General features: G+C 33.1%; 1 protein-coding gene across 1 annotated transcript; it reads right to left on the bottom strand.

Moving 5' to 3' along the window:
- Positions 1–5,384: 5,384 nt before the first annotated feature.
- LOC123668631 lies at positions 5,385–19,610 on the bottom strand. Its single transcript, XM_045602347.1, has 10 exons — positions 19,553–19,610; positions 19,356–19,505; positions 18,267–18,801; positions 11,712–12,738; positions 10,808–11,553; positions 9,545–9,802; positions 9,105–9,364; positions 8,873–8,993; positions 8,354–8,650; positions 5,385–6,048 (listed from the first exon to the last, which is right to left on the bottom strand). Exons 3-9 carry the CDS (start codon positions 18,765–18,767, stop codon positions 8,354–8,356), a joined length of 3,210 nt encoding a protein of 1,069 aa, XP_045458303.1. The 5' UTR covers positions 18,768–18,801; positions 19,356–19,505; positions 19,553–19,610; the 3' UTR covers positions 5,385–6,048.
- Positions 19,611–27,899: the final 8,289 nt, after the last annotated feature.

The raw sequence follows: 27,899 nt of genomic DNA, 5'->3' as shown, positions 1-27,899 counted from the left end.
ATTATAATGATCTAACGATAATAAACAGCAAGAGGCGCGGCGCGGGGATGATCGCAACCGATCTTTATCTAATCTAAAAGTTTAACAACTAACAGTTCCGTCATTGGTGTGAATCCGCGATACTTTGCTTTCGCGCAAATGTTTTTTTTTTCGGTCATACCTCTTAAAATATTCATTTTTATTGTGTGATTTTAAGAATTAGGTATTACAATGTGTATGAAATACAAGTAACTAACATTTTTAGTTCATAAGAGTAACCGCTCTGGTATAGTGATTCGTGTAGTCGCCTAAACCACCGATGGGTTGCGGGTTCGATTCCCGTTCGGGATGGATATTTGTATATATACAAATATTTCTTTCCAATTTGGATGTCTGTCCTTGTATGTCTCCCCACTGTGCCTCGGAGAGCACGTTAAGCCGTCGGTCTCGGTCGTTATCATAAATATCTGATAACGATCGTTACTCGTAGAAGAGAATATATCCACCAACCCACAATGGAGCAGCGTGGTGTATAAAGCACCAATCCTTCCCCTAAAGAAAAAAAGGGGCCTATGCCCAGCAGTGGAATTTCAATAGTTTATTTGTGTACTAGATTTTTACACGACTTCGTCCGCGTGGAATTTAACAAGTTATTTTTCAGTCTGCACAGTTACAAAATAAATAATCTTCTCAAATAAAAGTAGTCTAAGTTATTCCTTATTATATCAGCCAGCGAGTCCCGTGAAAATTGACCGAGCCGTTTCAGAGATTAGTCGGAACAAACAGACAGACAGACAGACAGACAAAAATTGTAAAAAAAAATGTTACTTTGGTATATGTACCGTGTATACATCCATATGCATTTAGTAAAAAGCAGTTATTTTATTATTAACAAACAGACAATCCAATTTTCTATACAAATAAATAAAATTGGAATGTCTGTTGTATATTGGAAAAAATGTAATAAAGTATTGATGTTATATTTCGAAATATTTTTGTAATATTAATTTTTTTATCTACACTAATGTTGTAACATTCTACTTATGTTTCCAATACTTGACTTATAATTACTACTGTTATAGCGCAGACAACAAAACACTCAATTTAAGCAATTTCACATGATGGTATAATATCCACATCGATATCGTAAAATCTCATTATAACATCGCGCGCATGCGCGCAGCTGCGCTCTCATTGGTTAGATTTTAATGGCGGCAAAATCACTGTGACAATACACGTACGCGTGAATTTAATTTAATAAATTAAAAGTTAAAAATGGACAGCGACGATGATATTTGTACGCCTCCGGATATTCTAGAATTGGCAACAAAATTAACTCACAATCTTTTGCCAGAAAAATCTAGAAAATTATATGAAAAAGAATATAATAAGTTATTCCGACTCCGTCTACGAGCTCTACTGCTTGCCCCGCGACCGCTACAGCTGCTGGATCAATAATTAACATTAACTTTCAAAATTGTACCATCCAAAATTTGAACAATTATTATAAATAAACTATTGTCAGCTTTTACTCTTATTGTTTGATTAATTGCATTAGTAAAGATAAAGTAGTGTATGCAACTGCATATAACACGGGTATTAAAACACTCGTTACTATTATGAAACTCGCTGCGCACGTTTCATAAACTCACACTCGTGTTTTAATACCCTTCATTATATGAAAGTTGCATAAACTACTAATAATCAATTGTCATCCCTTTGATAATCAATCAACCTTATACATGAACCAGTCTCTCTTTTAACACAATTTGATACAATTTGTATCTATATATAATTTACAGACGGTGAGACACGGCGGACGAGGAGATAAAACAACGTTTTTTATAATATGTAGCGAGGCTTACGGGATATTTTATTAAAACACTCATCATGGTATGGTATCTTTATTACAAATACTTAAACGATACCAATTATTTACATAACAAAATGTTACAAATCTTCATACACGGCAACATTCACAATTGAAAGTAATTCGTTGCTCACTATTACTACATATTGAAAAGAAAAACATTTTTAGACTTGAAACTAATTTTAAACAATTTAAATTTAAATAAGAATAAATATAAACCATGCACCTTTGATATCCTACAGAGAATTTTGTTTAGGAATGCCTTGACATTTGCCTTCTCCATATCTCGCAATGCATCGGTATTGTGTATTATAATAAAATTAAATTGTAAGCAGTCATTTCAATCAATTAATGCACAATTATGTACAAACGTAATAATAGAAATTCCTTTAAAACTAAATATTAAATTCGAACAAACAAAAAATCTCAATTTCACATTTGCGACGTCTGTAATATAGAAAATTTTTGTAAAACTTTACGTTTCCTGATCCGTGCACTAGAAGTAAATAAACTTAAAGACAGTAAGTCTTTTAAATTTCTCTTTTTACTGGCTATCTATCGTTACAGCGAATACAAACGAAAATGTTAATAATATTAAAAAATAAAACATTATTGGTCCATAGCAATAAATAATTTTTTATACATTTATTTCACTAGCATGGTGCTTTTTAAAAAAAAGTACAATATACAATGGGTTAATACTATTACACCATAAAATTATTAATAAGTGAAAAATATATAAGATTTTTTTATTTCAGTACACAGCCTGTAGAATTCAGCCGCCGGAACGCGGTCTTAAAGTTTGTACCTTATGTGGGATAACAACCCATGAACCCAGCGGTGTAATCTATACAACACAATTATGTATTCTCAATTATTCAACATAAACGTACAACGTGCCATCAACTTCAATAGGTATTTATACAGAACCAAAATACATAAAACATGCAAAGTATATATATAATAAATCAAGTTTCGTATAATAGAATAGCACTTCAACGCACTTCAAATGATGACAAAATCGCTCAAGCGGCCTTACCTTGGGTTAACTTCTATTTTCATATGCTATATTATAAATATATACACCATTAAAGGCACGGATGTTGTCGAGACTAATCGCCCTTTTAATCAATATAGGGTTTTAAATCTAAATAACATAATATTCAAAATAATTTTTCGAAATATAAATAATATTCATTACCTATAGATATTGCTATGTAAGATAGTGTAACAAATGAATTATTAGCTTATAAACATACATAATAAACATAATGTCATGTATCTTAATAAATTAAAGAATCAATTATTAGCCTATCTCGTCAATTTTACAATAATATCATTTTTAATCACACAAATATCCTAAGTTTAATTAAAATATTAGACGTTCTGACCATAATTATATTAAAATTTGTTATATGTATTATTTTAGGTCTCGGGCAGCTAATTGTTTGAGTAATAAAGATACACTATTAAAATATTTCACTTAACCATCGCAGAAACCACATTATTATTTATATATTTATAATTTCAATACGTGACTGGCAAACGAAACGCATGAAAGTAACGATGTTTCAAAGCCTCCATATACTATACTTTAATACAAAAATAGCAATTGATGAAACAGTACTGTATAATATATAGTACTGTTTCATCAACTGCTAATTTTTTATATATATACCCTGCGCGCGTTGCTACGCTTTTTTTTATTTTTTTTGGTCGTACCAACTCCTTTGTAGGCTCATGCACACCACTTTGCTGAAGATCATGACATGATCCAATACATAGTTTACGATTCTAAAAAGGACATATAGACAAACATATATATATATATATATATATATATATAATGATTATCAACGATAGCTCGTCACGTAATGTTGGAAATGTAGTATGTGTGTATCAAGCTTTATGTCTGACTACACTTAAATATTATATTACATAACAAAAATTATCATATTTTACATTTGGGATCTGGATTCGATAGACATATCTAACCTACCGTAACAAATGAGTCTTTAAGAGTAACTTACTAGTTACTTCGATAACTTTCTTTAAAAACCACAAGATAATTTATATTGATCATGATAACATAGTATTTCGACGTCAGAACATTATTATTATTATTATTCATATTTACTAGTATTGCTAATATAACGGATTTTCAGGTTTTTATAGTAATTATACACTAACATACGCTGTATATTACTTTTTTATAAATATGTATTTTTTAACTATATAAACTAATTTCATACAAGTCGTCTTACCAAAGGAGATTATTTTTCTCAGAACGTTTTAAGTTTCGAGGTATTATCATTCTGTGTGAGTTGTAAGTACATTATAAACTCCAAAAGTACATTTATAAACACTATATGTATTATATATTCTTGTTCTTAAAGCGATACGGAAATATTGTGCTGTGAATAGAAATTTCAACATGATAGGCTTCTGACTTGTATTGTAGAAGGAAAATAAATGAAAATCCCATTACTCAACAATTATATATTACACTCTGAGGTTTAACTTCATCCGTAAGATTCATCCTGTCCTGAGGTCCTTCATCATAAGGAAGTATAATTTACCGCACAATTAGATCAATTTTATAAATCAAAAAAATTTCTCTTCATATGAAAAATCAAATGTTTTTTTAATAAATCCACATACCACTCATCATCATCATTGGCCTCAATTCTTCTGTTGCAGACGATTTAAACAGTGTCAGCGTGAGTTAATTACACAGCTCTTTTCGTGACTGAATAAGCCGATACGTGAGTGGCCGACTTTGCCACACGCCCCGCAGGTAAACTGGGTGGTGTTAGTGACGGAGGAAGCTTGTTGTTGTTGCGTTCTTCTTGCCGCCAAAGTCTCAAACCAAGCTTGATCGTGTACCTTGCGTCCGTCCACAACAATTTTACGCCATCCGTCACGGTTCTCGGCAACTGCTTCCCAGTTGGTGGTCGATACCAAAGGCGTGCATATCTCGTTTAACGCAATCCTTGAACCGTAGCATGGGCCTCCCCATGCTACATTTGCCTTCGCTACAGCACCAAGCAAGATCTGCCGAGGCAGGCGCGAGGGCTCCATTCGATGCACATGCCCTAGCCAACGCAACCGCTTCTGCTTGAGTAGTGTTTCGCCAAGGTCACTCTTTCCAGTGAGTATTAGGTCAAGTTGATGCCAATGACCGGAGCGTGGATGTCTCCAGGAAACCTTACTTGATGGCTTTTTCTTGAAGTAGGTATTGGTAACGCAGAGTGAGTGTCTTGAAGAGAATTCAAGCAATACCACTACAATACCACTACGGGTTCAACTTAAACACAAATATTGTTTATCATATGAGACATGCATGATTACTTATTACTGATGTTCCATTTCTGGTTATATAAACATAATTATTTAAGATAACATAAACATTCTATTTTCCAGCGACTTCAACAGAATATAAAAACAATCATCATACGATATGTGGGCTATAGACAACCGAAAATTGAACAATTAATTATAATTAGTGTATACTATTATATAAATAATAGATTTATTTTTCAAGTAATATATTATTTAGTATATTATTTAAATTCTTTCTAGGCTTTAATGACAGTAACACTGCCGCATTTGTTAACACAGTAAATGTGTTTAGTGTAAAAATTTATTTTGCTCAATATATCACTGGCTTGAAGCCGTGGCAGTGACATAACAGTGCTTTAAACGGCTTGTACAATCTACGATATTTTTGTGAATAATTCACATATGACTTAATCTACGGGGCATCAATCCTACGGCAGCGTATGTCATTTTTGCACTTAAAGATCAGTCTCTAACACGATATAGAATCAGCTTTATTATTGCGCCCTTTAATGTTTTTTTCCCTATATAATTAGTTATATTCGTTATCTAATACAACGCAATAAGGTGCACATACGATGAAAATTTAAAATATTATCTATACATCTTAAAAACAGCAAACAGTCTGATAACAACGTAGTTTTCTCATTCTTAATGAAATTTCTATTCAAACTTAGTCCTCGCACTCAACGACATAACGATTGTGGATACACTATTTTCTACACATTGTTGTACACTAGGAAACATATGAATGTACACTAGTAATGTGACAAGGTCTTAAGACCCCAATCCATACGTAAGAATCGGCGATGGCACCGGCAAGCTCACGGCTTTGGTATACCAGTTTCGACACTATATATCTGAAACAAAGTTAAAATTGCTTTTAACTTTTTTTATAAACCACTCAAACACCTTACAAAATAAAAAACATATATTTTGTACGAAATGTAGAATTTTTTTACTCATGAATCTTTACTGAATAATGTTTATATATATATTATATATATATATATATATATAATTATAATATTTTATTTTGACGCAATGAAACTTTTAATCGACAAAAAATCGCAACGCCATAACTTCAACGTAATAGAAACAATTCAGCCTAAGCGGAGAAGGATTGGAGCTTAATCCACCACGCTGGTCCATTGCGGTTTGTCGGATATGTTCTTTATTATGTTCAATCACTATCAGATATTTTTGATAACAACCGGGTCCGACAGCTTAACATGCTCTCCGAGGACAGTGGGGAGACACACATGGACAGACATCTAAACTGAAAATAGATATTTGTACATATGCATATATTCATCCCGAGCGGGAATGGAACCCGTCAGTTTTTTAGCCAACTACGTGCACCACTTTTTTTAAATATATATAACTTGGTCGACAAAGAAGCGTAAAGTTCACCTGATCGTAAGCGATTACCATAGCTGCAACACTAGGCATCGCAAGTGCGTTGCCGACCCGTTCCCCATTTCCCCCAGGATCTCCGGTGACCTTACTCACCAACAGGAACTTAACTCTGCTTAAAAATAGTATCATTTAGCTGTGATCTTCTGTAAGGTTGAGGTACTACCCCAGTCGGGCTGCTCCATATTTTGAGCAGGAAATTTCCTGCTATGCCCTACCTCAGTAAATGTAATTACTATTAATAATCATTTATTATAAATAATATTTTTGAGCAATGAGCATCTAATAATATAAGTATCTATAATATAGCATCTAATAATAAATAAATAAATAAATATTTATTTACACAAGTATAATTGTAGTACTGCAATCTCAGCAAATTAATACACTCTTACATAATTACTACTGCGTGAACAGTACCATAACAAAATCAGCGTAATTCCTTTGTATGTCACTGAATTTCTCTAAAATGCTTAATATATTTTTAATAAAAACACCAATTCGCAACAACTAACATACGATACATCTCGACACGACATACATATATATATTACATATATTAAATATATTTGTTTCTTTGCTAGTTCAAACTATTTTTTTAATTATATGTGATGTTGATGAACATTAACTATTTTATGTTTGTTATTGATGTTTTATTCAAGCAATCGCAATGCAAAAATAAAATTATTTAACACATAATTTATTCGCGAATGGCCGTGCCCGCGACTTCGTCCGTGTAGAATTTAACAAAATAGTTATTGTTTAGTTCGCAGCTATAAAAAAAAATCTAAAATAAAAGTAGCCTAAGTTACTTCTTATTACATCAGTTATAATTAGTTCAGTATAGTATTATCATTAGTCCAGCCATTTCAGAGAATAGCCGGAACAAACACACGACAGACAGACAGACAGACAAAAATTATAAAAAATATTATTCTGGTATATATACCATGTATACATAAGTACATGAATTTAGTAAAAAGCGATTTTAATGTTACAAACAGATACTCCCATTTTATTTATTTGTATAGATGTAGATGTAAGAAGATACACAAAGACCTTGAGAAAATATTAAAATGCAGAAAGTAGGAATAGTGACCAGTAATAATTAGTTAATTATAGTACTAAGGATTGAACCAAAGAATCTTTTGACAAATACTCTATATTTTTTACAACATTACAATTCTAAAATAAATTGTTATGCACTCTTGTACAATTTCCATAAAAAGTTACACTTTAGTGATAAGTATGATATGTGTGTATATCAACAAATTAGCTATGTCGATCTAATTATTGCAGTGCATAATAATCAATAAAAAGAAGCTTGTATTTCGCATACATTTACACTCTTAAGTTTATTACGTATGTAATTGATTAAAAAATATTTGACTTTTCAGCAGCAATTTCAAAGAATAGCATATGTAATTTAATATAAGTAAATAAAAGCAACAACTTGCAAAATGCAGCCTTATAGACACAAAATAATAACCAAGTGAATAAAAATAAATAAATTATTATACTAGTAGATGAGGGAAATGAACTAAATTTGTTATAAATTTGTCTCATGTTACTTAAAAAATAGCTCAGCGGAACAACTGGGTGGCACATGTTACTGCTCTTTAATTGAAGTTTAGGCCCTATACTGTGACACGTAACATTTATATTACCAACTGCATAACATTGTTGTATAAGAACATCATCATGTTATCAAACACTTCAAGTTATAAAATGAAAATTATAAACTCTTACCTATTTTTCTTGAACTGGTGGTGATGTCGATTTCACTGGTTGTGGGATGATTGTAATTTCGTCGTTAATTTTGAGAGGTTTAAGCAATGATTGTCCAGCTTTAACAGGTTGAGCGGTCTTGCCTTTGTCCATAACGCGCTTGGCAACAACACTATGAGCAGAATATACGTGATTCTCGAATTGTTTGTACATTCCGAATGTTGCTGTGCACACTGTACATTTGTATGACAGATGCGCTGGCTTTAAGGTCAGGTTGTGGTCTCTAGCTACATGATTGAGAAGTTTCCACTGGTAAACCTAGAATTGAAATTAGACTAACTTTATTATCCTATAATGTCATCACTAAAAGATAATACAAATTGATTGACAGTTATGGTATTGCTACAATATTAAAAAACAAATTGGATTGGAAGCTTGTAAAGCTCTAACATTGAAACATGTTTCAGGTAATGTATGAAATTCAAAAGTATTCCATTTGGTTGTATGTATATTTTATATTTTTCACAACAAGTTTCTTACCCTGCCACACACTGGACATCGTCCAGCATCTTTTCCCTTGTTTGCCGCTTCTTGCATTGAACTAGTAACTAAGCCATGAGAGCCTAATAAGTGTCTTTCTAACCCTTGATCCGTGAAGAACCTACAAATTCAGAAGTATTTTATAGTGTAAATTAATTTTATATGACTATCAAAAATATTAATTTTGGCTTATAGTTTTTTAAGTCAAATAAAATATGTACAAAAAATTTACCTAAACTGGCACTTTTGGCAGTTAAGTGGAGGCCTATTGTATATCATTTTGGGGTGAATTTTTACTTTATGTATCCACTGCATGTGATTTCTAAGTTGTTCAAGATCCTTAATGTAACCATCGCAAATCTCGCAGATGACACACGAATTTTTATTTTGCTGTGGCGGTTGTGGCAAAGGTACAGGTTGCCTTGGTAATGGAGTTATAGAAATGGAGGGCTGGTGCAGAGACTTGTGCACTGCAGCATTCTTTCCATTATTCTGTAGTAATAAAAGCCATTATTAAAAAATTAAACATGTTTAATCTTAATGTTATCTAAAATAGGTACTCTAAAAAATGTAAACTCAGCTCTAACTAAAAATCTTGTATATTATAACACAAATTTTATTAACATATAAATAAAAGAATAGAAATAACAAAATAATATTATATATACTTACACCTCCTAATGGGTAGTTTGGTGAGACCATAACCGGTGATGGTGTATTGTGCCTCACCATAAGTCCACTTCGAAGGATGGGTATTCCTTGAACTGGAGTAGATCGAGGGGGCATACCCATTGGTGACCTTCCTCGGGGACGGAAGCTGGTACTTGCCATGATGTTACCAATAGGTGGCCTGCCCAAATTGTTCCCGACTTGACCTCGATGAAAAGTGTTATGATATGAACCCATAATAGCATTACGAGCCCGAGCAATCTGAAAATATTGTGTTTTGATATATTTTAATCATTTTGTTTGAGATTATTTTAACAGGAAACCCATTTAAACAATTTTAATATACCCATATTTATAATAACAGCTATATTTAAAAAAGTTGACTTGTTTATTTAAGAGTTTATTTTATACTAGCGCCCCGTCCCGGCTTCGCACGGGTGCAATACTGATACTAAATATACTACAGAATGTCTTTATTTATAGTGTGAAGCTAGCTTATAGTATGGTTATTAACATAATAACAACAACATTCAAATATGCGTCATTAGATTACACATTGTTACAGAATGCTTTGAAGAAATAAAGGTTCACTGCTCGTATCCCCTAAGGTGATAGCCTGGTATTATGTAGCCGTGATATTGTGTAGTATGTTTGACCTGACTTCTTAATAATATTCGTGTCAAATTTGAAGTAAATCCATGCAGTACTTTTTGAGTTTATCCCGAATATACGTACAGACAAACAGACAAAAATTCTAAAAACCATATTTTTGGCTTCGGTATCGATTCGAGATCACCCCTAAGTATTCTTTTAAAAAAATATTCAATGTACAGTTTTGACTTTCCTACCATTTTATTATATGTATAGATATTGATGTACGTTTATTTTTTTTGACGCCGCGTCGGCGCAACGGCCACAGCCGTGGATTGTACCCGTTGCGCTAGCGGTTGCGGGTTCGATCCCCGCACATGACAAACATTTGTATTGGCCATACAGATGTTTGCCGTGGTCTGGGTGTTTGTGCAGTCGTTGTGGGTCTCCCCACCGTGCCTCGGAGAGCACGTTAAGCCGTCGGTCCCAGTTGTTATCATGTACACCTGGTAGCGATCGTTACTCATAGTAGGGAATATATCCGCCAACCCGCATTGGAGCAGCGTGGTGGATTAAGCTCTGATCCTTCTCCTACATGGGGAAAGAGGCCTATGCCCAGTGGTGGGATATTACAGGCTGAAGCGTATACGTTTATTTTTGATAACTATTAATTACCTTTGGTATTTTTGCTGGAGGTTCCCACTCTATAGGCGGCGCGAGATTTAGATCAGGCTTGAACTTCTTCGCACAAGGAATAAGATGACGCGCTAGTTTACCTTTTCCGTTATCCTCGAAAGGACAGTTTGCACATTGATGGTACGCTGGTGCCCTCTCTAATTTACCACGGGTACTATGCTCTGTTTCCATATGATACAATATATCGTGAGGGCTACGACTTTCGTAAACACAAAAGTTACACTTATAAACACTGTTTTTCATGTGTGGAGTCTCCAAATGATGAGCCATCACCAGTGAAGACTCAGTTTTAAAAGTACAAAATTCACATTTATGTTGCTTAAAGGCATATGGCGCATTGTTCTCTTTACTGAATTCTAAGTTTTTCTTGAGTGACGCAATAGAAGATTCTGTAATTTTTGTACTGTGGCCTCCTTTTTTTTCTCTATAAAGTTTTCTATTTTGTTGTTTCAATAAATCGTTTTGTACAAACTCTTGAACAAGGTTTAGGCCAATATTCATAAAAAATTTACCAAGAGATAGATCAAAATAATTATCAGACTTTCCAGTAACAACTTTGTCCACGGTTAAGTCAGTTACATCTTTAATATCGTCGATAGCATCCACTTTGTCCTTTATAACCACAGTCTTATCCTCTTCATCGCTACCTATTTCGTCATCAGAGTCTGATGAAGATTGACCATCCCAAGAGGCATCGTCGTCATCGTTTCTGCGCCGACGCCGTTCTAAAAAGCAGTACAATTGTTGAATTTTGTACCTTACTTTTATATAAAATTTCATTTGAAATAAAAAATGTCAAACGCACTACTTGACAAAAACACATTTAACTATTTCACACATTGATTCTGATTTAGTTAAATAAAAATAATTTTGAACCACTCACCTCTCTTTTCTTCTCTCTTCTTTTGCTTATTTTCTTCCTCCAGTTCATATTTTGTCTTAGATGGCGTTTCGTCAGCATCTTCGTCCGATTCTACTACTGTTTCACCTTTTTCTCTCTTTTCGTTTTTCTCCTTCTCATTTTTTTCTCTTTCCTCTAATTCTCTTTCCTTTTCTTCTTCCTCTTCTTTGGCTCGTTGCTCTTGTAATTCATTACCTAAATTATCTACAAATTTCCTAAAAGGTTTGAGTGAAGGCTTTTCATATACATAAGGTACTATGAAAGAAGGCGCTTCGACAACATACATGTCGTCAGTGAGAGAGGGCAATATTGAGGTTTGAGAGTTGCATGAATTTTGAGAGGCTATGTTATTCTTAGTGCTTATTGGAGTCACTGTAGTACCTCGCGCGATAATACTCTGGTATAAATTCTGAGCACTTAAAGTCGAATTACTAGAAGGAATTGAATTTTTCTTTATAGGATTACTCTTAACAGAAGACATAGAATTTGTATCTATAATAACTACTGTCGGTTCTTTCTTTTGGATTCCCGATTTCATTTGTTTGGCCGCCATCTCAACTAAAGTTTTGGTATTATTGATAACTATCGCTTTTGATCTACGTCTTAAAGGATCTACCATAGCAATTTCTTCAACTTCAGACTCATAATCTCCATTTTCTACATCATCATCGTATCTTTTTCTTTTAATGGCTCTACTACTTCGACGTAACTGTATTTGATTTTCTGTGGGTTTTTGTTTTTCTTCTACGACACTATCTTCATTATCAGTAGTAATTTCTTGGACCTCTGGACTAGAACAGTCGTTTGCGTTTCCATTTTGACTATCAGATCTGTCATGTTCGGATAAGATTAAATCTATAATTTTAATTTTACTTTCTTGGGCGGTTTGATTATGACCATCTACTTCTGAGTCTGAGTTGATGCTAACAGTCTCCTCCGCTCTTCGTTCACACGAAGCCTGAGAATACTCTTCTTCCGATTCAACTTCCGAATCTATTTCATCCGAAACCTAAAAAAAATACTCTACTAATCATTGTTATCATAAAAATATGCTATTTACATTATGGCCCAAGGCTATGTTACAATACAAACGCAACAATTGTCTCTATAAAATACTAACGATGGCGTAAGAACGAAATATAACATAAATAAGTGCTGTTTCCCGTGATCGTTTTTTCGGATGAAACAAATTAATTTAAACTAATCGTGCGGAGACGCTTTACGTATATTCATAATGAATTTTGCTATTAAATAATTCTTTTATCTCTGTTATAAAACTATTTTTGCTATGCTGCTGTACACTATATTTTAATATAAACTACTGATTAAAAGTGTAAGATCATTAATAAAAAGCATATATTGTTTGTAAATATATTAAAACTTTCAGTGGTAACTAATGTAAGTAACTGTATGTTCTACTGTTTATGGGTAATGTATATGTGAGTATTACAAAATAATCATTTAGAAATTTATATAATAGATAAATAATAGATTATGTACGAATATTTTAAATTTTTATTTATATTGTTTATGCAGTAACTTCATTCCAAAAACCATGCATACACTTCTAGTAACATGCGCGTATCTATCCTAATAAGTTTAATTAGAAGTAGTAGTATCGAAGCCGGACACTGACAAAGGGACTGGTCCACAAGTTCAAAGTTGACGAACGTTCAATGAAACAAGCAGTGCTTGGAGGTTCTCTCAAAGATAGGATTAGAAATGAGACTATTCACGAAGTAACGAAAGTAACCGACATAGCCCACAGAATTAGTAAGTTGAAGTGGCAGTAGGCTGGTCACCTGTGTCGCAAGATTAATGGCCGTTGGAGTATACGTGTCCTGTGAGACCGCGTGTTGCCAAACGCAATGATGGACGTCCTCCGGCTGCTGGACCGACGATCTACGTAAGAGTGCCGATGTAGGCTGGATAAGTATTGCGGAACAACGCGATGTCTGACGCAAACTTGGGGAGGCCTATGTCTAGCAGTAGACTGTAATAGGCTGAACTGACTGAGCAGTAGTTTATAATAAAAATTTATCGAGTCATTTCAACTTCGCGAACAAAGCGAATCGTTTTTTGTAAATAGGAACCGAGCTTCAACAACCACCACTTTAAAAATTGAAATATTATGATTTACGCATATTGCACCATAGCCGATAATACAAAAAAAAAAAAAAAAACGAACAGCAAAAACATGTATCATATAAATGTTGTTAATGACATAGCCAATGCACAGAATTAATCCTTCAAACATATAGGTTGTTGTATTATAGCCATACATATTAGGTTACCGACATAAAATAAATTATCATCTCAACAGTTTTCCAATTATAATGGTTAACTTTTTCCGTACATATAAGGATAATAGAATTATTTTGTTCGCTTTCTAAAATATATTAACGTTTTAATGGATTTATAATTAAATATTATGCGTAAAGTATCCTTGTTGTAAAGGATCCTTTTCCTACGTGGGGAATTCTCCTAAATGGGGAATGAGGCCTATGTCCTGCAGTGGGATATTACAGGCTGAAGCGATTATGTGTGAACAAGGTATGTATTCATGACATGTCGTATTCTCTGTTTGGAAAACGTCTTGAAAAGAAGACGTTTACTTATAATTGTGTTTGCTCGCAAACGAAAAAAAACCGACTTCAATTACATCGACGAGTAATACAACGTAGATCGACGAAAAAATAGTCAAGTAACTACGCGTTATCAAAGATTACTCAAAAAGTCGTTATCAGATCTCGATGATATTTAAATGTGACCACATGATAAACATCGGCTTTCGATTAAATTAAAAATCATTAAAATCGGTACACCTAATAAAAAGTTATTTCGGATTTTCAAGAAGTTCCCTCGATTTCTCTGAGATCCCATCATCAGATCCTGGTTTCCTTATCATGGTACTAAACTAGGGATATTTTCTTTCCAACAAAATAAGAATTATCAAAATCGGTACACCTAGTAAAAAGTTATTGCGGATTTTCAAGAGTTTCCCTCGATTCCTCTAGGATTCCATCATCAGATCCTGGTTTCCTTATCATGGTACTAAGCTTGGGATATCTCCTTTCCAACAAAAAACGAATTATCAAAATCGGTACATCCAGTAGAAAGTTATGCGGTATAATACAACGTAGGTCGACGAAAAAAGCGTCAAGTAAAAACGCATTATTAGATATAGCTCGAAAAGTAGTTGTTAGATCTCAAATAAATTTAAATGGGACCAATTGGCACACACCACCTTTCGATTAAAAGAAAATTTGTCGAAATCGCTCCACCCAGTCAAAAGTTCTGATGTAACATACATAAAAAAAAAAATACAGTCGAATTGAGAACCTCCTCCTTTTTTGGATGTCGGTTAATAAACTCATAATCAATATGATCAACATTACGTCTCTGGGTCTATAATATTATTTTCCACTATAATGATGTGATGTGTGTATATGAATGTGCCATAACTATTTAAAAAACTGACTTTATAAAATGTAACGAAAATCTTGATAATTTAGGTAATTTTGATTTAAGTTGATCTTTTCAACACTTTAGGGGATATCAATTTCAAGCAAATATTTCAATTTTGTTACATTGAAGTAACGACTTGGCCATTTGCGCAGTTTGTAATAGCCCTGCTTTGTGCTCCGCGGGTTCAAAAAAAAAAGATTTTTCAAAAAAAAAAAGATTTTTCAAAATCGGTAAACCCTGTTAAAGTAGTGGGATAAAAATACAATCAAATTGAGAACCTACTCTTTTGAAGTCGGTTAAAAACAGAATAACTTTAAAATTCAAAATGTTCTTATACACACATACCATAGTATAAAACAAAACAAAAGTCGCTTCCCGCTGTCTAGTCTGTATGATTTTAGATCTTTAAAGCTACGCAACGGATTTTGATGCGATTTTCTTTAGTAAATAGAGTTATTCCAGAGGAACGTTCATATGTATAAGACATGCATAAAATAATAAAGGAACACTGATCATTTTAGAGGTTTCTAATGTGATGTCGTAAATAACACATTTTTGTTGCGCTTACATTGTAAACGTTGGCGATACGAGACCCCCTACGAGACGCCCTACGAGATAGATCAAAATAATGTACACCTTAAAAAGGAAAAGGTTATATACCTAGGGATAACCCACAATAACCTTTTTTAACCTTTACTTTTTACGAGAAACAACAGCTTATTTACGAAGCGATATCGAAGCTTATCCAATGAAGTACCTTAAATACATTGTACATTTATTATAGATCAATATGGCTCCTTACAGCATGTAATTTAAATAAATATTTTCGAAGATATTACAGATTTAAAATGCAGGGACAAAGCGTTTGCGGCAGTGCCGGCGGTGCATTCATTTTATTTTATTTTATACTAGCTGTGCCCGCGATTTCGTCCGCTGGGAATTTAACAAAAAAAACTATTTTTCAGTTATTTATTTTTCAGTTATAAAATAAATAAAATTTAAAAATAAAAGTAGCCTAAGCTACTCCTTATTACATCAGCTATCTGTCAGTAAAAGTCCCGACAAAATCGATACAGCCGTTTCAGAGATTAGCCAGAAAGAACAAACAGACAGACAGACAGACGGACGGACGGACGGACGGACGGACAGACAGACAAAAATTGTAAAAAATGTTATTTTGATATATGTACCGTGTACATCCAAATGCATTTAATAAAAAGCGGTTATTTTAATATTACAAACAGACACTTCGATTTTATTTATATTTTATTATATTATTATTTTTTATTATATCTTATATTTAGTATCAGCATTGCACTTGGGCTAAGCAGGGGCGGGTCGCTAGTAAAGTATTATCGTAAAATTACAAAATGAAATTAAGGAGTATTTTTTTTTAGATTTTTGTGATATATGTAACTACAAACATTCAATAAGGTAAGGTAATAAAATAGCCTTTCCTTTTAGAATAAGTATTACAAAAACGATATTATAAGCATAAAAGTAAAGCATCTCATTTTATTTTGTTGTCTATGCAAAAATTAAATAGATAAACACATTACAAAATTACTTGAAAATATATTTATGTAGTGGTCATTCGTTTTGTATAAAGAGTATTATATTCTACTAAAGTTATAACTACTACTTTTACTAAATTAGCAAAATTTAAGTACAATGTTTTGTACAAAAATAAACATTTCTATTAGTTTGATTTATTTATAAAATGATAAATATTATCGTAAAATTTTATTACGAAGAAAATAATATTGAATATGATTATTCGTACAAATTACTTTATTTAACTTTATTCAATATTTCAATTTATATTCAAGTTTTGACTTAGTTTTTTTTTTTCTTTTTATATATCTTCCTTAATTTATACCTATATTTTTACAGTTTCATTTAAATTATTTAATGAAAATTGAGTTACAGATTTTTTTGTATACATTTGTCTGCCTTTTCTTTTACTTTGTCCTCCTCTATTTTTGATAGTTCTACTAATAATTATTTATTTGATGCCACAACTACCACACTGTTTGTTTGAAATTATAATATAAATGTATTGTCTTGTCTTTCTGTACATTTAAGATATATGAGAAAAAATAATATTGGAACCATTATTAACGCAAATAACACCCCAAACAATGATTGTCAGAATTTTTGTCTGTTTGTCTGTGCACACTAATCTCAGAAATAGCTTGTCTGATTTAGATGTGGTTTTTACTAATATGCTGTGGCAAGCTTAGCTTAACATTTAGTGTTTGTTTCATGACAAATGGTTCATAAATAAAAAAGTTATGCCAATTTAAAGAATCACGTTGAACATGTAAAGTCACTATTCAACAATAACTATAAAATAATTCATGAAGTCGCGAGCAGTGTTGGTGTAAAAAATAAAAATAAAATAAAAACATGGATCGAACTATTTATAATTTCTCTTATGTGAATTATACACTAAGCTTACCGTTGCTTAAACTGGTTTTGATTCTTATAACCAATATTCTAGAGTTAATAACAGACTAACAAAAAAAAAGCTAGACAGCTTTTTAATAATCAAAAGACTTACTTTTCACATTTTATGACAAACTTTATGAGGTAAAACTTTTGGACACAGCTAGTCTAAAAGTTTTACCCGCACAATTTCTAATCCCGTGGGAATGCAGAGATAAAAAGTAGTGTCTGTCTTATTCTGGATTTCCAACATTAACTTAGGTAACCAATTTCATAAAAATTATATTGGTACTTTTTGTCTGAATCAATAACAAACACCAGTTCTCACATACTTCTTCTGGATTAAAAATATTAATAGATCGGATTTGCAATACAATTTTGATCTCTAAAATAACTAGGACATATCCTATATATGTGATTAAATAATTTCTTAATAACTATTCTTGGGGAGGCCTATGTCCAGCAGTGCAAGCAAGTATTCTATAAAATAATGTTATGTATTGCTTGCAAAATAAACAAAACATAAATAAAAATTAAAAAATAAATTAATATATTCTATAATTATTTGTATTTGGTATGTTATTGTTAAGTGTCTTTGATATGCTACTAAGTAGTACGTACCCCATTGTTAGAAGTCATTTTACCAACAACATCATTATCAAAATTTCTAGGACTTTCCTTTTTGAACTCGTTACTTAAACTATCTTGCGATGTCAAGCAATTTTCAGTTTCTTGTTCAGATACAACTTCTGATTTAGAACGACTCTCTACTGCATCAATGAATGATTCATTACTGTTAGTGCAGTGGTTTGTTAGGGCTTTATTGTGGCTACTTTCCTCTAGCGTAGGTTGTGAAGATGTTACAGTAGAAGATTCACCAACCTCGTTTTCAATACTACTTATACTGTTAGCATTATCTGCCAAATCAGCACAAGAACTCTCTGTGGGTTCAGTACCATTGTCTATAAGATTATTTCTATTTGAATCGTCATGTTCACTTTGGTTTGCATCTAATGCTACCTCGTCAGAGGTATCAATTTTGACCTCTTTTACATGTTCTGGATGGTCAGCATGACACTCCTCCTTGGACTCCTCCATCATACCATTTACACCTCCATTCATGTTGATGTCAAGTTACATTCCATGTGGCAAGCAACTGTCAAAACAATCACACAATAGGGTTATGTTTTTATAAAAATTATGGTCATGAAGTGATACCAAATATTGAGCGTCATATTTTTTTATAGTGAAGACTGCCCCCTCCCGCCGTCCCCTCTCCCCTGGCAAGGCGCTAGCAATCAAAATGGCGGTTCCATGGTACAACTATACAGAGCTACGTGTACGTCTTTGCGTGACTTCAAAGGTCACTTCATCAAGTTGCATTCGCATATTACACCGAATATCGTGTTATTTACATTTGTCACATAAACAAAACAAATACAAGGTTACTAAAAAACTTTCTTAGAACTCTGCCAATTAAATTAAAAAACGTAATTTTTTTATATCTCAGCTTTAATTATTCAGCCATTATTATATTTATTACACTCCTATATTTTTTTAAAAAAAAACACCATATTCAATTTGTTTTTTGCTCTTTAATAAAAGTAAACAATCAATGCCGGTATTTAAATCACTTAACTGACTTCAAACTAATATTTACAGCATAATTCAGTAAAATAAAGGTTAATAAAAGATAAGACGGTTTGCTACCTGATCCAGTCTCCGTTAAGTAGCTGACACTTTTCTGGTTGTCGGTCGACGTTCTCTAACTTGGTTATTTCAATGGTATAACCCAGGGCGATTTTACTTTTCAAAACAAGCAAATACAAAAGCCATATCGAACTGAAAACACGCACAAAACTAAGATATATCAAAACTTCACTTCGCGAACAATCAGATCAACTTACTTAATAATGTTATAAATATTAAAAAAATCAGGGACAGTACGATATTATCCCTCGCCACAGCACAAACGCAATATGGCGGCGATGAGTCAAATCAGTCACGTGACTTCCCACCAAAATCGAAAAATATCTTTCTAATTTTATTTAGTAAATAATTTTATTCAATGTATAAATTATGGTTAATAACAATTAAGTCCCAAAATAACTTGGTTTGAGTATTTCATTTATTTAAAAAAAGAATAAATGTATGTAAATAATAAGTACATAGGTATATACTTAACACTTAAAATTAAAAAAGCGGCAAACGAAACAAGTATTACAAATTCATATAAATAATTTAGTAGTAGCTATATAAATTAATTGTATATGTCTACAGTTGAATTTTAATTTTTATCGATTATTGGTTATTGGTTGATTCTTAAATTTTATCGATATTTGGTTAAAATTCATACATTATTAAAACTTTAAATTAATATTTTTCACACGTAAAGAAACATGAGTAGTCATCTTTTTTGTCTAGTAAAACAATGCTACATAAGTATATTAACTTCACTTCATTTAATAAATAAAATAGATGAAGAAGTAATGTTCCAAAATATAACAGCCAAAATCAGGGCGTAGGCTATTGCGTGTTAAGATATCGAACACCAAATATTCATAACCGTACTTCTCTCTCTGTCTAACTTAAATTAATTTAGTTTGCTAAAAAGAGAAAGATACAAATTCTATACTCAGACTCTATGAATAGGTATGCATATCGTGCAGGGCAAACCTGACAGAAAAACATATATATATATATATATATATATATATATAGTAAATACAGCTATATTAATTGATATACACCAAAGCACATAGTTCTTATTTACTTGCACATAAGAACAGCTATGTCAGTGACCTAAATTTTGATATGTAGACTTTTGTACATAAAAGCCCAAGGCTATATATAATTATGTAAAAGTACCTATGTTGCAAAATATGTGGGTACGTTTTATACTTTCAAGAAAACTGAAAGAGAATTTAACTAAATAATTTGTATCTCTAACGATGTAATTAATTCTATAGATCTACAAAATACCTTCATAGTCGCGGTATATTAAAGAACTAAATATAAATGTCACTGATTAGTGGTACTATCGGATGGTATACTACTCTTATTGTGTATCATACTCATCTATTCTTAAAAAACAAATTTGATATTTTAATATCTACTTTGATTTCTTTTCTATAATAAAAATATACATGAACAATCGAGACGAACTTGTTAATATCGTCTTTAGTACCTAAGTATAAAGTTAAATAAAACAATATGATGATATAAATTATAAATCTACAAATCTATAATTGTTTACAACTTTTTATTTAAACGCAATATAAATTAATATCATTTTAATTACATAAAGTCTTATTCATAACTTTATGCCCTGAACGAACTCTTGGAATCCTTTAAAATACAGCTTACAGCCCTTTCTAAGCAATCAAAATAAAGCATTAGTAGATAGTATCTATAATATACCTACTATGTTATCGATTATGAAAAATAAACAATAAAAAAATGTATTCTGTATGATCAGGTCAAATGCCTTGTGATGAAGGAAATTTCTAAAAATCAGCTAATATTATACTATTCTTTAGAGCTTTATGATTTTTTAGTTAGATAGTCACAGTTACAATAACTTCAAATTTCCGTATCTTAATTAAAGCTTGATAAAATAACGATTAACAATATAATTTGTTAATTTAACATCAGGTGACAATCAAATAACAGTGTAAGAGCATTTTACTGTCTGGTCGAGAAATTCTATGGACAGCTGTTTAAGTCGAGCACACACAAGCCTCAGACTCGAGACACCGAAGATCCACGTGCACCATTGGTGTGCCATTTTTCGGAAGATATCCCAGATATTGAGGTCGACGAGATTAATGCGACGCTCGAGCAGCTTAAAAACGGGGAGGTGAAATTGTCCACGATAAAACTATTACTAAATATTAAGGTTAAAATTGAGGTTCAACTGTCTTTTGAACACTTTGTTAATGAACATTCAATGAACGTATTCATGTTAGGTTTACGACGCGTTGGCGCAACAGTCACAGCACTGATTCGTGGCTATTGTGCTGGTGGTTTTGGCCGTACAGATATTTGCCGTGGTCTGGGTATTTGTGCAGTCCTTGTGGGTCTCCCCACCGTGTCTCGGATACACATTAAGCTATCGGTCCTATCCTCGGTACCTGATAGCGATCGTTACCCACAGTAGGGAACATATCCGCCAACCCACATTGGAGCAGCGAGGTGGATTAAGCTCTGGTCCTTCTCCTACAAGGGGAAAGAGGCCTAATGCCTGGCAGTGGGATATTAGCTGATAAAGCTGATAACATAATAAGAAAGGCGATGTCTACTAAGACACTAAAAATAAAAGAATTATAATAAAAGACATTAAAAATATTGTTATTTATTGCATACTAACTGGATAAATTACCTAAGGTTATAATGAAGGTAACATATGTTAATATTATAGCAATTTTGAATATTGTTAGGTGAAAACTTTAATTTTTGGAAATGTAATATTTTTTGACGTTCGTTGTGTGGGTGAAATAAATTCTCATTTCATTTCTACGATTTCAACAGTTAAATTAGTATTTGGAAACTTGGTCTTTGTACAATATATAGAGAGAAGAGAGATACAAAGCTTGAAAACCAATAGTTACCTACCGTCATGAATCTAACACTTCACATAATTATTTTTCACGAAAGAGGTCCCATGTGGTGAACAACCTTTAAAATTCAAAGAAATCCGTGAATTCGGGTTTCGTAAACTAACTTTGCAGCTAATTTTACATTCTTTTACAGCTTATGGATAATAATATAGATATTATTATATTACATAATTGCGCTTAGAGAAGTAGTACTTATTATAAATTGTGTAGGAAATAATGTTACGCTCGCATCCTAATCAAATAAAATGGAACTAAAACTTTTTTTGTTCTATTTTCAATATTACGTGTACGAGTTACGATATCTCTAACATTTCCACTACTTGACCCACTTCATCTATTCACCTAGGTAGTAAGTACATGATTTAATTTTTATCGTAAACAAATGTACAGTTAGTGCCTACTGGAAAACTAAATGAAGTTCAACTATAATGTAGTGATTCGTTCAAATACTGAATAAAATTTTTATTCGACGTTTATTCGCTCACCCAATATTTTAACAATTTTAACATTTATTAAATTAAAACTCTTCACTATAACATCGCCGCATAAGGCACTAAAAGAAAAAGGAATTCTCAATCATGTCCGTATATGGATACTTTTTTTGCAAAAATTACATTTGCGAACGTTGCGAATTGCGAAACGTTACATTCGCGATGTATATGTACAAAAACAATAAGACGAAGTTTGAAATTTATAAAATGAATTATTTGGTCAGTTAACCTTCGGGTAGCCTCTTTATACTGCACTTTATTTGTGAATAACTAAAGAAAAGTGAACAGTACTTGACCTTTGGTTCAGAATTTTAGTCACTGACTTCGAGCCTCAAAAGAAGATTTAGTATTAGATCCACTTCTTAACTAGGGAAAGCTTAAATCCATTAATTTGTCGATAGTATAGAATCGGTAAATGACATATTAGAGGTAGAGGTGTTAATCGACATAGCTCAACGTGTAAAGACGGTAAAGTGACTTTTGCGCATGTTTTGATGAACCTATAAATGCTAGTCACTTGGTAGTTTAAATTGACATACAGCACCCGAAAGGTCAGTGTCACTCTAAATCAGTGGTGGTGGTGGATGGTTGGGGGTACACCACCAGTTTATAAACTGGATTATCTATTTACTTAGGCCACTCTGGTGTAGTGGTGCGCTACTCTTAAAACACAGACGGTTTGCTGGTTCGATTTCCGCCCGGGAAGGATATTTGTATTTGTACAAATGTTTCTTTCCGGTTTGGATGATTGGCCTTGTGTGGGGGTGTTCTAGCATGTATGGTATAAAGGTTCTGCTGATAAAGGGATAACTCATATATTTTGCATGGATTATCATCTGGCGCAACGATTACAGCCATGGATTGTACCTGTAGCGCTGGCGATTGCGGGTTCGATCCCCGCAAATGACAAACATTTGTTTTTCATGTGCGGGGATCGAACCCGCGGGTATTGGCCATACAGGTGTTTGCCATGGTCTGGGTATTTGTGCAGTCCTTGTGGGTCTCCTCACCGTGCCTCGGAGAGCACGTTAAGCCGTCGGTCCCGGTTGTTATCATGTACACCTGATAGCGATCGTTACTCATAGTAGGGAACATATCCGCCAACCCGTAGTGGACCAGCTTGGTGGACTAAGCTCCAATCCATCTTCTACATGGAGAAGGAGACCTATGCGCAGCAGTGGGATGTTACAGGCTGAATGCGATGCTAGCTGGTCAAGTATTTTTCTTTTGTATTTGACGTCCTGAGTCGAATACGAAATCTGTTTGACTTACACCCTCCAAGTTTGAGTAAATTGCGGAAAAACGCTAATAATAGCAGAATATTTAATTGACGACGCGTTGGCGCAGCGGTCATAGCACTAGCTGTTGCGCTGGCAGTCGCGTTTTCGATTCCCGCTCACGAAGGACATTTGTATCGGCCATATAGATTTTGTTGCGTTGTGCTCGTGTATTGTGTGTGTTTCCGGACCCCCGACACAGGAGAAAATCCTACAGGGGCCGTTGAGTGTGAAGTGTTTATTTATGTTTAATAAATCAAAGTAAACGTCTCCTTTCTGGGTCATGGTATTCGAATTTATAATAAAAACCCCAAAGACGATTTCGTATAATTACCTGAAAATAAATTTAAAGTTTATATTAAAATTTTAATTTATTTTCAGGCGATTATGACGATATTATTAAGTAAAAAAAAATATAACTAAATCTTATTATATTTACAATTTTAGGTAGGTAAGTATATTAAAACAGTTTTTTTTTTTTAAGATCCGAATCGGTGGTAGCTATCCTTAGCTAGCTAAGCAGCTCTAGCGATATTTAAACTTTTTAAAGAGTAAAATGACGATTTAAAGGTGCTTCTTTAAGCCTATTTGAATAAAGCTATTTTTGATTTTGATGTTGAAATACATGAACGGTCGTCCATTAATACCGCGAGGCTTGGAAAGGGGGGTTCGGAGTAAAATCCCGGTCTATAGAAAGACGGACGGGGACTGTACTGAGATATCACGTTTATTTATTTTTCGTTGAACGCGTGATTACTAAATCAACAAAACAACCCAAAAAAGCTGCAACCTTTTCAAATTTAATCAGATTATAATTTTTTATTTTCGGTAAACGTTGTAACATGTTGTATTTTTCACTGCACTTACAGTTTTAAAAAAAATAATACAAATGATATATTAATTAAATTTGATATTCTTCATTGCACTTTAAAAAAAAAGAAAGAAGTAAAAATCATATTTAGAAAGAAAAAGAAAATTGGCAAGGGCGAACTTATCTCTAGAAGAGATGTCCACCAGCCTCCCCATGGTGATGAGAATTTCTGTTATCGCGGGGCACAGAAGTGCAAAAGTGATTAATAATAATGATTATAAATCTATAAACTTATTCAGAATTAATAATATAAAATACATGTATACTTGACTACATACACACTTACATGAACGTGTACATACATACATAAAATAGATACATACATAAAATACATACATACATAATAAATACATACATTGAGAGTATATCCATTATGAGAGGTTCTTGAATTGGGAGAAAGGTGATTTCATAGCTTGTCCTTAAAAGCATAAATTAAAGTGCTTTCTTGGATCACTTTTTGTAAACGATTCCAAAGCGTTGTAGCACGTATAGTGAAATAATTGAGTAAGAAGTTGGTGTTATGTCTGGGGACTTCAAGCATCGATGTGATGCAAGACCTCCTAGAACGTTTTGGGGTAGGAAGAAGATGGAAACGGGACCGAAGGTAGGAGGGAGAATTTTGATCATGGAGTATGTTATAGAGAAAAGAATGGATGTGCATATCACGGCGAAGGTGGATTAGGAGCCACTTAAGTTGAGTACGAAATTAAGAAACGTGGATAAGAAATTTTAGGTCTGGTTAATAATGGAAATAAAATCACTTAGGTCATGAAGGTTTAACTTTAACTTTATGCAAGATTTCAAATCCGCAAAATCATCAATTGTATCGTCGTATGAAAAATATCGCTCGTTAGTTCTGATTCTATTCACAAAAGAGCTAAGTCGTATAGCTTTTATTGATTTAAAGTAGATTGATATTCTTGTACCCGCTTTAAGCAAGAAAAGCTTCTCACTATTCTCACATATGGTAACTGGTATGAGTAGGGCTGTACAAAATACTAAGTAGTTTCATTTAAAAAGGGCTTGTTACAAATAACGTCCATCTCTTTAAATACCCACTTTAATATCTTCATATAAGAGCCAGAGCTTATTCGGGATACGGTATAAATTCGCTATAATTTGTTAGGTTTTGAAATAAACATAATAATAATCATCATTATAGTCATAAATTAACTGTCTTCAGTAAGACCAGAATGAAAGCTACGCAAAAAACACAACAGAGCTTAGAATGCCCCCAAATTGATCTTCAGAACGTCTAAAAGTGTAGTCGTCTGAAGATAGAATGTACCAGGGCGATGTTTATTAATTTGATTTTTATATTTTTTATGTTCTCCTATAACTTTAATTTAATTTTTAGTTATTTAATGTATTAACTATAACTGGGTGAAAGCATGGTCTTGTTTAATTTATATACCTACGTTTATTTTGATTATATTTATTCGATCCCCGTGGTAGTGGAGCTGAACTCTTGAGCGTAAAGAGGGTCTGGTCGAACGCATAAATTTGACTTTGGAAGAGGTATTCGATTGGGGCGACGCCAACCTATTCAAATTTTATGCTTCCAAAATGCAAGCGTGTCTTTTTACCACTTAACGGACTCCATTCTCACTAACTCCGACTTTCCGAGGTGTATCTGTACCAATCACCGATAATATAGATCTTCTGGCCATAAATGTCTCATTTAATCTGAATTTCGGACAATGCATGGAATTCAAGGCAAAAACTAGTGATAAAAAACTTGGTATCCTCAATGAAGTCAGACAGAACTTCACACCAGAATAGCTTCTTACTCTATACCGAGCACAAGTTTGATCGTGCATGGAGTACTGCAGCCATTTATGGGATGACTCTGCCAAGTACCAGCTTGCTGTTTTGGATTCTGCGGATCGACGCCTCAGAAGACTTATCGGTGAAGAATCGCTGGTTAACTCTAGACTTCAAAGTCTGGAACACGCATGGTTGCCTGTCTGTCGGTATTTTACAGGATATATTTCCAAGAGTGTGCTTAAGAACTATACAATTTCGTTCTGGCATTACCTTTCTACCACCACACCGCAAGGCGTCGAATGAATTTGCATCGCTATGTGGTTGAAATCACATGATATCGCACTAAGTGCTTTGCTTCAAAAATTTGGAATGTCTTTCCAGCTTCTGTTTATCCAACTAACTATAACTTGGGTATCTTTCAATCAAGAGTGAATAGGCATCTTCTAGGCAAGTGCGCACCAACTTAACCAGCATCTTCACTTACCATCAGGTGAGATCGCAGTCAAGCGCTAGTATGCGCTAGCTAGCGCTGTATATTTAAAAAAAATATGTTAATTACTGAACAAAAAAAAAATAAAGTATAAAATCCTTATTACAAATTTTTTTTTTATTTTGAGTGTTCATTTTGCCCGCTCAAATAACTCTCATAGCTATTAAAATCGTTTAGTTTTTGCTTCGAATTTAATTTAAATAAATTAACTAAAATATACTTGAACAGTTTATTATTTCCCGTCAATATCTATTATATTCACGTAAGGGGAGGAGGGGGTCTAGGCAAATCTCACTAAATCTCCCCTAAGGAGGGGTCTAAACTGATCGAAAATAGCTCACGTAATTAATGGATGTCCCCTTATATTTCGGGCTAACATTTTTTAGGCCCCACCTCTATTTCATAAATTCATAATTTTTTACATCCCTAGTACATACATACCCATACAGCATGCAAACTTAGGGCAAATTTGATTTTTCTTTGATTCTAAATTGCTGTGTCAAATATGACGAGGCAAGTTTGTGACAATATAGCTGCAATAGTGTTAAATTAAAAAATGAAATATCAAGTTTACGACAATATTGCTCGAATATTGTTATGACAAAGATGATGTTTCAAGTTTGTGGCAACATTGCTGCAACAGCATCGCTAGACTACGCATACACTTACGCTATACCTATTATTTGGTTGATCCGTTCGTTAAAGTTCGGTTAACCTTGGTTCGATTTTTGGTCGACTG

This window comes from Melitaea cinxia, chromosome Z (genome assembly GCF_905220565.1).
Source record: "Melitaea cinxia chromosome Z, ilMelCinx1.1, whole genome shotgun sequence".
Taxonomy (NCBI): domain Eukaryota; kingdom Metazoa; phylum Arthropoda; class Insecta; order Lepidoptera; family Nymphalidae; genus Melitaea; species Melitaea cinxia.
This window is presented reverse-complemented; position numbering and strand designations above follow the sequence as displayed.